General features: G+C 40.1%; 1 protein-coding gene across 2 annotated transcripts in view; it reads left to right on the forward strand.

Moving 5' to 3' along the window:
- The first annotated feature begins 1,988 nt into the window (after positions 1-1,988).
- The window catches only part of LOC115223561, a 47,274-nt gene continuing 33,704 nt past the window's right edge, over positions 1,989-15,558 (forward strand). For both annotated transcript variants that reach the window (XM_036512381.1, XM_036512382.1), the window contains exons 1-4: positions 1,989-2,173; positions 8,674-8,856; positions 9,756-10,781; positions 15,026-15,182. In XM_036512381.1, the coding sequence (XP_036368274.1) occupies positions 8,677-8,856; positions 9,756-10,781; positions 15,026-15,182 (1,363 nt within the window). In that variant the 5' untranslated portion in view covers positions 1,989-2,173; positions 8,674-8,676. The remainder of the gene's footprint in view (positions 2,174-8,673; positions 8,857-9,755; positions 10,782-15,025; positions 15,183-15,558) is intronic.

Consider the following 15,558-nt stretch of genomic DNA (forward strand, 5'->3'; position numbering starts at 1 on the left):
GAGTGAGTGAGGAAGACAGATACAGAAAAGAACGCCGTTTGAAACATACTTTGTTCATCAGAAACATAAACAATACACGTGTTTTAAGAAGTTCATAAACACGGTTTCATACCGAAAGATCGCCCTTCTTTGAATTTTCAATCTGATGTAATGCACACTCTCGAAAAGACATTTCTGCAAAATCTTATCTAAAAATGGTGATCGCTTGTATGCTACTTTGGATGCCCTAAAAATATGAGTAAAGAAAGAAACAGCAAAAAAATATTTGAGAATGATGGGGGTGGGGTGAATTTCCGAGGGTTGTACCCCAACCCCACCCTCTTTTCCGGACCAAGAAAGGGGTTTTATGGCATATTAGGTCACCGGAATTCATTCAATGAAAAAAAAAAAAATTTTCCAATAATTCCGGGATAAGGGAGGGGGTCCGGTTTCCCACCCCATTTTTTTCCCGAACGAAAATAAGGGGTTTGTAGCATATGAGAAGTCAGGGTACTTGATTCCACCCAAAAAACCTTAGTTTTATTTTTTATTATTGAAAATCGCGCGGGTATACTTCCCAATGGCGGTGGGGGTGAAATTTCCGAGCCTTCCATCCCACCCCGTTTTCCGGATCCCCAGTTGGTTGGGTTTTGTGGCATATTAGGGGGCCACTGGAATTCTTTCAAAGAAAAAAAAAATTCCAATGATTTCGGGATTGGAGGGGTTCGGTTTCCCACCCGCTTTTTTTCCGAACAAAAAAAAAAGGGGGTTACAGCATATTAGGAGGTCAGAGTACTTGATTCCATGCAAAAAATATGAAGTTTTTTTTTTTTTTCTTAGTGAAAATCAAACGGGTGAAAGGATCAAATAATACCGACAGGTGTCTCATTTCATGAATAAACGGATATGAAAAGTAAATATAGGCGTAGGAGTGGGTGTGTGGTAAGTTGCTTGCTTACGATCCACATGGTTCCGGGTTCAGTCCCACTGCGTGGCACCTTAGGTAGTGTCTTCTACTATAGCCTCGAGCCGACCAAAGCCTTGTGAGTGGATTTGATAAACGGAAACTGAAAGAAGCTCGTCGTATATATGTATATATATATGTAATACTAAGTAATTAAGTAGAAAGAATAGCCAAAACTCTTTGACTGCTATTTCTAAATTCGGTGTGTGGTGAGGCAAATCGTCGCTAAACCTTTAATTACTTAGTATTACTTAAACCTTCCTTGAATGGGGCTTTTACATGCCGAAATCTACTTGGTGAAATTAATGATTATTCCAAATTAATTAGTTTCACCCTATATTATTATATATATATATATATATATATATATATATATATATATATATATATATATATATATATATGTATGCGCGTGTGTGTTTGTGTGTCTGTGTTTGCCCCCCCCCCCCAACATCTATTTCTTTACTACCCACAAGGGGCTAAACACAGAGGGGACAAACAAGGACAGACATAGGTATTAAATCGATTACATCGACCCCAGTGCGTAACTGGTACTTAATTTATCGACCCCGAAAGGATGAAAGGCAAAGTCGACCTCGGCGGAATTCGAACTCACAACCTAACGCAGACGAAATACCGCAAAGCATTTCGCCCGGTGTGCTAACGTTTCTGCCAGCACCCCCCCCCCCACCAACATCGCTTGACAACCGATGCTGATGTGTTTACGTCCCCGTAACCAAGCGGTTCGGCAAAAGAAGGCCGATAGAATAAGTACTAGGCTTACAAAGAATCAGTCCCGGGGTCGATTTGCTCGACTAAAAGGCAGTGCTCCAGCTTGGCCGCAGTCAAATGACTGAAACAAGTAAAAGAGCAAAAGAGTAAAGAGCATAGTAGTTACCATGTTGTTAACCACCTCCTCGCCATATAACTGTTCCACTTTCAAATTACGATCTCACATACATTCCGCTGTTGTGTTTATAACTGAGTTTTTTCTCCTACCAAGCCCACACACGCACACTTCTCCCCCGCTCTCTCTCTCTCTCTCTCTCTCTCTCTGCCAAGTGGTCAAAGGAAACTGAGAAAAGAGTTACAAACAGTCAAACTGTTTCTGTTCTTTGAAAAAAAACCAAACTCAAAACGAAACTATTTCAAAGCTGGCTCGCCTTCTCACAAAACACCAAACGAATAAAGAATACTGGTCAGGTTTTCTTCGAGGATTTATTTATTTAAAAAGTAAGTTTCTTTAACTTTATAATTACGTGGAGTTGTGTCGTGTGGACTTACAATCACATATTTAAGCCGTTAGTAACCTGTCCCGTTCAGTCATCTACGCACTCACCCATTAATATTGTGTTGAATATGGTTTCACTGAGAAAAAAGTTAAGGGCTATTTAGCTGTTGTTTTTAGCATATCTCACGACCGTCTGATACCTTCCTTATTCGTTTAATATTTGGTGTTAATTACGACAAGTTCTCTCCGGCACCAATAAGCAAGTTAATAAGCCAAATTGGGTGTAGAAAGATCTGTATTTATTTTAAAGTATAAGCATAGTTTGCGGGTTAGAAGAATGTTTTACGGTATAAAAAATGCCCCAAGGAGGTGAACGACATCAGGAACCGTTATATATCCTTCTGTGATATCAGGAACATGGGTTGTAGTCTTGCAGCCTCTAAAATAAACTTAAGAAGTCGCTGGGTTGGCGGTGTTTGGCCCGTGTGAAAAATAAACGAGCGACGAATTGTTCCAAGTAGCTGGGTCTCATTCTTTTCCAGGCTTCCCCATAAACACTCAGTATTTTGATCGTGGATAGAAAGGTAGGATCTTCCGAGAGGGATACCGTTTGAAAACTATTAATATAAAATTACGTGAAAAGATAACCATTTTCCTCAAAGTTATGGGGGAAAAAATCGGACCTTGTGAATTTTCCGAAAGTCTTCTCTCCACTCCCTCGGAAAAGATTTTCCCCCATAAATTTCGGCGGAGGTCAAGAATACGTACACCATCCGTTTTCGGCGTAACCAAAACCTTAAACCTAAACCTTAACTCCTAACCCTAACCCTAAACCCCGGGTGTACGTATTCTTTACTTTCGCCTATATTTATATATATATATATATATATAGATATATATATCTATATATATAATAATCTACATATACATATATATATATGTGGTGTGTGTGTGTTTATGTTCAATTAAAATTAAAACAGTTTTATACTAAATTGGATAGTTGCCCCATACTTTTGAAGAGTTCAGATTTATTATTCTTTAAGCCGTCACCGGACAACCCAATTAGGATTTAGGTGGCGGAGGTAAAGGACATGGACCGTACCCCCTTTCGGTTTTTTGGGGGTTTTTTCACTAAAGAAACCCACTAATTTACCTCCACCAAAAACACTTTCCTTTCATCATGAACAAAAAATCTGTAAACAACAGCCAGAGCGATCACAATTACGTGAATCAAAACAAACAAAACCTCAGCAATTATTTTCCGCTACGAAATGAGGCCGAGTAAGTACAAAAATAGGCATGGCTATTGAGAGTAAGCGAAAAGTTTCGAAAGTGAAAGATAAACCATTTGCTCTTTACTCTTTTACTTGTTTCAGTCATTTGACTGCGGCCATGCCGGAGCACCGCCTTTAGTCGAGCAAATCGACCCCGGGACTTATTCTTTTGTAAGCCCAGTACTTATTCTATCGGTTTTCTTTTGCCGAACCGCTAAGTGACGGGGACGTAAACACACCAGCATCGGTTGTCAAGCAATGCTAGGGGGACAAACACAGACACACACACGCATATATATATATATATATATATATATAGATATATACGACGGGCTTCTTTCAGTTTCCGTCTACCAAATCCCCTCACAAGGCTTTGGTCGGCCCGAGGCTATAGAAGAAAGACACTTGCCCAAGATGCCACGCAGTGGGACTGAACCCGGAACCATGTGGTTGGTTAGCAAGCTACATACCACACAGACACTCCTGCGCCTATTTATGTAATTCCTGTAAATTTATGTAAATTATGTAATTCATTTGTTTCTGTCGTCGGACTACAGCAATGTTGGGACACCACATTGAAGGGTTTTAGATGGACAAAGACCCCAGTACGCATTTTTTTTTTTGCAAGTTCGGTGTCTGTTCTTGCGGTTGCTTACGTCAAACCGAAATGTTACAAGAATAAGAGCAAAAGAATAATGGTTGCTAAACCTACACATTCATCCATTATTCTCGAACAAGAATAGTAGTTTTGACTGTAATTTCGATGTTTCGGTCACCCTAAATCGGCAGAAATAAAGGACATGGGCCTCACCCCTTCCGTTTTTTTTGGGGGGGGGGTCTACTGAAACCCATCTTTTCGACTGCGGAGATTCCAAATCTGCAAAAAAAAAAAAAGGCAATCTTTCGTCTCTAGTAGACCTTTCCGTCGATTTCCGTAAAAAATTTTTTTTTTTTACATATGGGCTTGCGGGAACTTTTGAATTAATGAGAGCGAAAGAGACTAAGAGAAAGCGATTGTATGAAGAGGGAAGTTCTTTTGAAGTTACCGTGCATGTGAAGCATTGATGTACATGTGTGTGTGTGTGTGTTTGATGGGGTGTGGGAGACAGAAAGTATGTTGTGTAAGTGAAGTGCTTCTGTTAGTGTGTGTGAAGAGACAGAGTAATGTGTGAAAGAAAGAGATAACTGAAATTTTTTACTCGGTGTATGTGTATATTACTTCAAAAGTTCCCGCAAGCCCATATGTAAAAAAAAAAAAATTTTTACGGAAATCGACGGAAAGGTCTACTAGAGACGAAAGATCGCCAAAAGAAAGAAAAAAAGAAAGAAAAAAGAAATCGGCATTACAAAATTTTGATTCCCCCTACCCCACCCCACCAATTTTTTACCTTTTTAAAAAAATTGCGGGGGGGGGGGGGCAAGATACGTAGTAAAAAAACGGAGACTATGATTATGAAAAAAGAAATTTGTAAAATTTCAAGTTTTCAGAAAAAAAATAAAAACTAAATAAACACCTCCTAAAATAACAGACATGGAAAGTATTCTAAACAGAAAACTCGACATGCTAAAAACAGCAGCTAAACGACGAATCACGTTTTCAAAATTTTCATTTCCCCCACCCCACTTTTTTTTCCTTTACCAGAGGGGTGGAGAGGAGGAAAATAAAAATTTTGAAAACGTGTTTTGGGGGTTTTCAAAATCTGCAATTTTTAAGTACGCTCCAACCGGAAAAAGTCCGACAAGCTAGAAACAACAGCCAAATGGAAGATCCACTTTCTAAACACGAATTGCCAAAAAAGAAAAAAATTTTTAAATATCATTTTGTTGGGGAAGACTTTCTCCCCCCACCCTTATTTTCTCGCAATTTTTTTTTCCAAAAACCCCCTGGCTGCAATCTAATGACTGAAACAAAAAGATATTTCTATATATATTGACATTTCTACACAAGTAGGCGCAGGAGTGGCTGTGTGGTAAATAGCTTGCTTACCAACCACATGGTTCCGAGTTCATTCCCACTGCGTGGTACCTTGGGCAAGTGTCTTCTGCTATAGCCTCGGGCCGACCAAAGTCTTGTGAGTGGATTTGGTAGATGGAAACTGAAAGAAGCCCATCGTATATATATGTGTATATATATATATATATATATATATATATATATATATATATATATATATAGGTGAAGAAGTGGCTGTGTGGTAAGTAGCTTGCTTACCAACCACATGGTTCCGAGTTCATTCCCGCTGCGTGGTACCTTGGGCAAGTGTCTGCTACTATAGCCCTGGGCCGACCAAAATCTTGTGAGTGGATTTGGTAGATGGAAACTGAAAGAAGCCCGTCATATATATGTATATATATATGTGTGTGTGTGTATATGTGTTTGTGTGTCTGTGTCTGTCCCCTTAACATCGCTTGACAACCGATGCTGGTGTGTTTACGTCCCCGTAACTTAATGGCTCGGCAAAAGAGACCGATAGAATAAGTACTGGGCTTACAAAGAATAAGTCCTGGGGTCGATTTGCTTGACTAAAGGTGGTGCTCCAGCATGGCCACATTCAAATGACTGAAACTAGTAAAAGAGAGTAAAGAGATATGTGTCGTACATTAGCTCGTTCCATCCATTAAAGTGACATTGCCTGATTTCGTACTGTTTTGTTTAATAATTGAGCTTTGTTACATATTAATCCGCTATGAGAAAGTGTCATAGTATCAACCGAGTTGCTAGGTCAAAGATTGTGTTGCTTGAATGATATAAGCGTTATTAAGGCTGCGAGCTAGCAGAATCGTTAGCACGTCGGACGAAATGCATAGCCGTATTTTGTCTGCCGTTACGTTCTCAGTTCAAATTCCGCCAAGGTCGACTTTGCCTTTCATCCTTTCGGGGTCGATAAAATAAGTACCAGTTGCGCACTGGGGTCGATATAATCGACTTAATCCGTTTGTCTGTCCTTGTTTGTCCCCTCTGTGTTTAGCCCCTTGTGGGTAGTAAAGAAATAGGTATTTCATCTGCCGTTACGTTCTGAGTTCAAATTCCGCCAAGGTCGACTTTGCCTTTCATCCTTTCGGGGTCGATAAATTAAGTACCAATTACGCACTGGGGTCGATATAATCGTCTTAATCAGTCTGTCTGTCCTTGTTTGTCCCCTCTCTGTGTTTAGCCCTTTGTGGGTAGTAAAGAAACAGATATAAGCATTATATATCTTTCCACAATCCAAATAATTACTGTCTATTTTGAACACTTTATGTAAACTGTTTAAACACAAAGCCTCTCTTTATCATTGTCAAAGATTCTGTTTCTTTACATTTTCTCATCATTGTCAAAGACTATCTCACTGTATTTTAATCCATCTTTGTTAATTAATTTTTAGCCCCACAAAAGCTACACAAAGTCTTGCATTTTACTTTAGAAAATCTTTTTTTTTTTTAATAAGTGAAACTGGTTAAGTTAATAAACATCTTTAAAAGACCCCTGCATTTTCAAATCCTCTTCACTATATTAGTAAAGTTGTTGATTATATATTATTAACGAATAACAAATAAAAGGCGGCGAGCTGGCAGAATCATTAGCACGCCGGGCGAAATGCTTAGCTGTATTTCGTCTGTCGCTATGTTCCGAATTCAAATTCTGCCGAGGTCGACTTTGCCTTTTATCCTTTCGGGGTCGATAAATTAAGTACCAGTTACGCACTGGGGTCGATGTAATCGACTTGATCCCTTTGTCTGTCCTTGTCTGTCCCCTCTGTGTTCAGCCCCTTGTGGGTAGTAAAGAAATATATATATATATATTAACAAATAACTTCAGGTAAAAAAACAGAAGGTATCCCATGGGAACTTCATGCTGAAATCCCCAAATTTCTTTAAAAATTCTGGAAGTATGGCTTAGTACTTTTTTTTCTTAAACTTATTCTATTAGTCTCTTTTTATTGACCTGCTTTCATCTACTGTTACTGGGAAGCAAGCTACTTACCACACAGCCTCACCTGCTCCTAAAGACACCACCACCACCACCACCTCCACAAAGAATTGATATCTTAAAACCAAGGTGCCATGTTAGAAAGCATTGGTGTGGGTGCTGGTGAACTTGTGGTGGTGCCACTCTGTAAAATGGTTGGTGTTAGGAAGGGCGTTAGGCTGTAGAGACTAAGCCAAAACAGACTATGGAACCTTGTGTGGCCCATGGCTTTGCCAGTTCCTGTCAAGCCGTCCAACCCATACCAGCATGGAAAACAGTTTTTAAAGGATGATAATGATGGTGATTCACACATACACACATGTGCATATATATATATATATATATATATATATATATATATATATATATATATATATTACATATGTATATATACATACATACACACACACACACACACACACACACATATATATATATATATATATATATATATATATACTTATATATACTTATATATACCGGAGTAAACACATAAATGTGAAAGAAGGTGGAAAAAGAGTACTCAAATAGCAGTGGTAGAGTAACATGCTTTATTTAAAGCAGCGGAAAATTCAACAAAACCTGTTACTCTGAGTTTCACGAGACCTTTGGAAGTATGCTGTGTGTGAGAAAACCCGGCAGGACAAGTGAGACCATAACCTGTGGCCTCTGCCTGGGATGTAGCCTGTCCACTTATGCATACCTTCCTTCTTGGGACACAAAACTCTGCTTGCAAAGACCTGTTGAGGCAAGTGAAATCGAAATCGATCAAAAATCAATGGAAATTGTAGTTGTGATACCAGTGCCAGCGGCACGTAAAAGAACCATCCAAATGTGGTCGTTGCCAGTGCTGCTTCGACTGGCCTCCGTGCCAGTGGCACGTAAAAAGCACCATCCGACCCTCGCCGTTGCCAGCCTCGCCTGGCACCTAAAGCACCCACTGCACTCACAGAGTGGTTGGCATTAGGAAGGGCATCCAGCTGTAGAAACACTGCGAGATCAAGACTGGAGCCTGGTGCTAGCCACTACACATTCTTTATTTTCTCTCCTTCTTTCTTTCTGTGTTCCTTTCTGTGGAAGAGCATAGGCTCAAAGCATTAAAGACTTTTTCACTTCCTGAGCATTATACTAATACATCTGTTTGTTGTCTACACCAACTGTCTTCGTCTTTTGTTGTTTTTTTTTTTTGTGAATTCTTCCCCTATTTATATATATGTACACACACACACATATATATGCTTGTGTTTGTATTTATAATGTAAATTTTTCATATTTCAGTATGGCAACACCATATCGATTACCGTCCAATTACATGAGACAGCAAGGCAATTCTGGCAGACACTTTGTTGGACGACATGATGACAGGGAAAAACTGAAGATCTTGATCAAGGATGAAGATACTCAAATAATACAAATTTATGGACTGCCTTATGTTGGCAAAACAAGTCTTGTGAAAACTGTAAGAAATTTACTATTGTTTTCTCTTTTCTTTTTACGTTAACCTTATTGCATTTTGCCTTTCTGTAGGTTATTAGGGATCATTGAGGTTTTACAGTTAAGTTACTGACTAAAGAGAAAAGCATTTCTGGTTCAATCCCATACAATGGCAGTCACTGAAGTCTTTGTACCGTTTGGTGAGTTGGTGGTTGACCTATGATCAAAGGTATTTCTCTTGTAACCATCCTGTCTATTTAAAGGTGTGAAAGACTACATTCTTGAATGTATCCTGTTCTATGTTATAAAAAAGAGGTGCAGTTTGAGAGAGATTTGACTGCTTTTTCTAGTAGATTGGCTTGACAGTGCAGGTTCTTGTTTGGCTGCAGGCTTGCCCTGATTGAGACTCAATGAAAGGCATTCTATCTGTGCCTATAGATATATTATCATATCCACAGAATGTAGTAGGTGCTTTTAATGTGGGACAAGTGGGCGTTAAATGATGAAGATGACGATGAGTTAAATAGCCAGAGAGATAAATGAAGTTATTGATGGGTAGAAGAATATATGTAGAGACTAGTTAATTGATAGACAGAGAATGAGAGAGGTAGGAGAAATAAGAGATGGATAGTAAAAGAGATGAAGCAACTGTGTAATTAATAGAAAGATAATTAACGAGATTGAATGGCAAAGTGACAAACTGTTATCCAGAAAAATACTTAGACAAACTGTAAGGTGAATATAAAGGAATATAAAGGATACCCTGAACTAATGCATAGATAAAAGAATAGACAAAGAGACAGTTATTGAGAGAGAATTATAAAGTCAGACAGAGAAAAAGACAAAGTGAGAGACCGATAAATTGATAAGTGAATCTATGGAAACCTTTGAACTTGTTCTAATGTTATGTTTCTAATATGACAGGTCTGTGAAGAATTGAAGGATGAAATCAACCCCGAAAGACTCCACATAAAACACATCCATATTTCTAATAATAGCAGTTGGTCTGATATTTCCAACATGTACAATACATTCACCAATTGTTCCACTATCACCAACACGAAATGGAAAATTTGTATTTTTGATGATTTCCAGAACATTCAAGAAAGCTTCCTTCAAGGTTTCCAGGAGCTTTGTGACAATGACTTTCCACTGCACAGAAATCTAAAAATCATTCTCATATTAAGTAGTGGAGAACCATTTCAGTTTGATGGAATCAGGTTTGGAAAGTGTAAAGTGAGTCCATTGTCCATTAAAGATGCCCAGCTTCTTTTCGGTCGCTGTTCAGACATTGAGACGGATGATGAGAACAAAGAACAAATACACAACATCATCAGATATGCCTGTGGCCTGCCAGGACTTCTTATTTACTTTGCAGAAAAATTCTCCCAGTTTCATCATCATTTCTCTTTTGATGATATCTACAAAATGATTTGTGATGAAACCAAGCTCAATGACTGGCTGGACGAATGTACAATTAACAGACGTAATATTAAGCAAGAAATGGACAAGTACTTTTCTCAACTCTCTCACAAACAGCAAGAAGCTATCAAAGTGCTTTCATATTTTCCTGGAAGATTTGGTATTGAGGAAGCTGTTGAAATGACTGATTCTTCTAGTCAACCAGCTTCAATGATACGTGTTCTGATGCCGCTTGTTGAACAAGGTTTGATCAGTTCAGATTTAGAATTACAGACTTTCCAAGTGCAACAGTTAGTACGTGTACTTTCTATGCAACAGATAGACAATGTACACAGCAATGATTTGGTAAAGCTCAAATATACAAACATTATTGGGAAAAGTCTGATGAAGGCTCAAGATATTTATGATAAAGGCCTCATATATGAAGCGCTCGGAATAATGAACAACAACTGGGAAAATATTTCGTTTCTGATGAAGAAAGGGATTGATGCACCCTCTGATGGTAGGACATATGGAGTTTATTATGAGGTAAGATATTTTGTCCTTAACAACGTGTCTTGTATCTTGTGTTGTAAGTCAGTCTTTCATATGTCGCATTTTAGTTTAACCTGTGTTATATCTTCCCACATCTTTACCATTGGTTCTCAATTGAGGGCCATATGGCCCATGGGGGTCCATATAAGAGTCTGCTGTTGTTAAAATATATCAGCAAGAAATTGGTTATACTTCGACAATACACAAAATATTTCAACAATTTTTTAATACCATTCTTAATAATATTTAATTACAAAAATATATGATTCTTTTAAACATCGAATGTCTAGGATGGTCCAATAGAGTGGAATAGCAATGAAAGGGGTCTATAGGTAAAAAACGGTCGAGAAACCCTGCTGTAAGCTCGGCATAGGGTCTCTTCTGCCCCTTCTTACAAATCCTTTTTGGTTACATCTTATTCTGTCTTGTATTACTTTTATTTGGGGGTTTTTTTCTGTTACATCTTAATCTGCACTCCGGCTACCTTGGACTAAGTGTCACTCAGAATATATTAGGTCAGACTCACTCCTAGTTCATCAAACTCAGTCTCTTAGACATTTTCAGTCTATCCTACTTTCTGTTTCTGTCTGTTCAGATCTGAGTCTGACTCAGTATATCACGTATCAGACCTCATGTGGTTAGTTGATCCGAGACTCAGTATGATCCAAGATACACAATCCACTGTATTACATTGTACTTATCATCGCTAGTAAGACACCAAACTATGCTGTCTAGTAGTAGTAGTATTAGTTGTAGTAGCAGTGTTAATAGTCCTGTAGTGATGGAACCACTAATTCTATTGAAGCAGGGACTAACCGAAAGACAACCTTAGAGAGTAGTATGGTATAACAGAGAGACATGGTATCACAATAGCGTCTACTCTTTGTTTCAGTCATTTGACTGTGGCCATGCTGGAACACCGCCTTTAGTTGAGTAAATCAACCCAAGACTTAATCTTTGTAAACCTAGTATGTATTCTATCAGTCTCTTTTGCTGAACCGCTAAGTTACGGGGACGTAGACACACCATCAGTTGTCAAGCAATGTTGGGGGGACAAACACAGACACACAAACATATACACACACACATATATATACATATATACGACAGGCTTTGTTCAGTTTCCATCTACCAAATCCACTCACAAAGCTTTGGTCGACCCGAGGCTATAGTAGAAGACACTTGCCCAAGGTACCACGCAGTGGGACTGAACCCGGAACCATGTGGTTGGTAAACAAACTACTTACCACACAGCCACTCCTAAGCCTAAAGTAGTATTACAATGTGGTAATACATGGTATTACAATAAAAGTTTATGTCGCAAAGTAAGGTGATTGGAGTTCAGTTTGATAATTACCAGAATCCAGCGTCTTGTAGACATGACAAACGGAAACCATAAACATGACATTTTGGTTAATAAATTTGTGTGTAAATCAGTGAGGTCTCTAATGACATGAGGCAAAATATTAAGTCAGCTGGTTGTATTTAGTTACCTCTATGTTCTGGGTTCAATTCCAACCACTGTCAACTTTACTGTTTATCCTTCCAAGTGATGAACTCTTTTACTCACAAGTGAGCATCAAAATGATGATGGTGACACGTAAAAGCACCATCCGTTCATGGCCGTTTGCCAGGTCCGTCTGGCACCTGTTGCGGGTGGCACGTAAAAAGCACCCACTACACTCACGGAGTGGTTGGCGTTAGGAAGGGCATTCAGCCGTAGAAACACTGCCAGATCTGACTGGGCCTGATGCGGCCTTCCGGCTTCACAGACCCCAGTTGAACCATCCAACCCATGCTAGCATGGAAAACGGACGCTAAATGATGAAAATGATGATGATGATGATGATGATGATGATGATGATGAGGAGGAGGAGGAGGAGGAAAATTATAATGACGATGATGAGTCAAATAGTGAGAGAGATAGAGGAAGTTATTGATGGCTAGAAGAACATGCATAGAGACCAGTTAATAGATAGGCAGAGAGTCAGAGAGCGAGAGATGAAATAAGAGATGGAGAGTAAAAGAGATAAAGAGACTGTGATTAATAGAAAGTTAAACAGCAGGAGTGGCTGTGTGGTAAGTAGTTTGTTTACCAGCCACATGGTTCCGGGTTCAGTCCCACTGCGTGGCACCTTGGGTAAGTGTCTTCTACTATAGCCTCGGACCGACCAAAGCCTTGTGAGTGGATTTGGTAGACGGAAACTGAAAGAAGCCCATCGTATATATGTATATATGTATATGCGTGTGTGTGTTTGTGTGTCTGTGTTTGTCCCCCTAGCATTGCTTGACAACCGATGCTGGTGTGTTTATGTCCCCGTTACTTAGCGGTTCAGCAAAAGAGACCGATAGAATAAGTACTGGGCTTACAAAGAATAAGTCCTGGGGTCGATTTGCTTGACTAAAGGCGGTGCTCCAGCATGGCCGCAGTCAAATGACTGAAACAAGTAAAAGAGAGAGAGAGAGAGACAAATTGACAAACCTATCTTTCTAGAAAGATGCTTAGACAAATCGCTAGATGAATATAAAGGAAATTACTTAGATTGCTTAACGAATTTGTGTGTAAATCAGTGAGGTCTGCAATGAGATGAGGCGAAATATTAAGTCAGCTGATAGTATTTAGTTACCTTTCTTTATGTTCTGGGTTCAATTCACACCACTGTCAACTTTACTGTTCATCCTTCTGGGTGAAGAACTCTTTTACTCACTGAACTCCATTCTGTCTTTTATTCTTCCTCGTCTGGCACCTGTGTCGGTGGCACATAAAAAAACACCATCCGAGCGTGGCCGTTCGCCAGCCTCGTCTGGCACCTGTGTCGGTGGCACATAAAAAACACCATCCGAGCATGGCCGTTCGCCAGCCTCGTCTGGCACCTGTGTTGGTGGCACATAAAAAACACCATCTGAGCGTGGCCGTTCGCCAGCCTTGTCTGGCACCTGTGTCGGTGGCACATAAAAAACACCATCCGAGCGTGGCTGTTCACCAGCCTCGTCTGGCACCTGTGTCGGTGGCACATAAAAAACACCATCCGAGCGTGGCCATTCGCCAGCTTTGTCTGGCACCTGTGTCGGTGGCACATAAAAAACACAATCCAAGCGTGGCCATTCGCCAGCCTCGTCTGGCACCTGTGTTGGTGGCACATAAAAAACACCATCCGAGCGTGGCCGTTCGCCAGCCTTGTCTGGCACCTGTGTCGGTGGCACATAAAAAACACCATCCGAGCGTGGCCGTTCGCCAGCCTCGTCTGGCACCTGTGTCGGTGGCACATAAAAAACACCATCTGAGCGTGGCCGTTCGCCAGCCTCGTCTGGCACATAAAAAGCACCCACTACATTCACGGAGTGGTTGGCGTTAGGAAGGGCATCCAGCTGTAGAAACACTGCCAGATCAGACTGGGCCTGGTGCAGCCTTCTGGCTTCCCAGACCCCAGTTGAACCGTCCAACCCATGCTAGCATGGAAAGCGGACGCTAAACGTTGATGATGATGATGATAATTCTTCCAGGAATCAGTTTAATATTCTTAGAATGTTTTGCACTATTTGTTTCCTGGCTCTTTTCATTCTTAGTTGAAATCTTCCAGAGGTCAACTTTGCTTTCCATTCTTTTGGAGCCTGATGAAATAAAGTACCAGTCAAGTACTGGGGGACTTATGATACTGACCAAACCCCTACACTCAAATTTGCTGACCTTGTGCTTAAGCCAGAAGCCGTGGTTTTTCCTACCAACTCTTTATGCTTTGAGTTCAATATTACAATCTATCCTTCCAAGTAAATTACTCATTTTAGTACTCTTTACTCCTTTTACTCTTTTACATGTTTCAGTCATTTGACTGCGGCCATGCTGGAGCACCGCCTTTAGTCGAGCAAATCGACCCCGAGACTTATTCTTTGTAAGCCCAGTACTTATTCTATCGGCCGTCTCTTTTGCCGAACCGCTAAGTAACGGGGACATAAACACACCAGCATCGGTTGTCAAGCAATGCTAGGGGGACAAACACACACACATACATACATATACATGTATACATATATACGACAGGCTTCTTTCAGTTTCCGTCTACCAAATCCACTCACAAGGCATTGGTCGGCCCGGGGCTATAGCAGAAGACACTTGCCCAAGATGCCACGCAGTGAGACTGAACCCGGAACCATGTGGTTGGTTAGAAAGCTACTTACCACACAGCCACTCCTGCGCCTACTTGTTACTTGTTTCTTTTTCTTTTTTTTTTTTCTTTCAGATAGCATTCAAAGCTTCCGATATGTTGATGATATGCCACCCTAGAGATTCAAGACAGTTTTTCGAAGCCTGTCTACAAAACTCCCTGTTATTTGGCAATGAAGAAGAACAAGCTTTCATGAAGATAACATATGGTGTATCTTTGACAGATTTACCAGGTATGATATAATGTGGCAATCTTGGTTAGGATGAATGTTACTGTTATATAGCCCCAGGAAACATCGTCTCCAGCTGGCTATCAACATACTATCTATGTCCTTATATTTTCGAACAAGGATTTAGTGGCGCCATCTCTAGCCAAGCAGTTACTCTGTGCTGATGAAGGGAAGTAACCCATGAACTATTGGTACCCAGATATTGCTCTGAGCTGAGTGGGGAGACTAAGCTCCCTTGTTCGAAAACATAAGGATGCAGATAGTGCATTTATAGCCAACTGGAGGCAATGTTTCCTGGGGCTAAATAACTGTAACATTGATGATGGTGAAGTTTCCTTATGCTGAATTGATGACGGTGAACTTTCCCTTCGGTGAATTG

This window comes from Octopus sinensis, linkage group LG23, assembly GCF_006345805.1.
Source record: "Octopus sinensis linkage group LG23, ASM634580v1, whole genome shotgun sequence".
Taxonomy (NCBI): domain Eukaryota; kingdom Metazoa; phylum Mollusca; class Cephalopoda; order Octopoda; family Octopodidae; genus Octopus; species Octopus sinensis.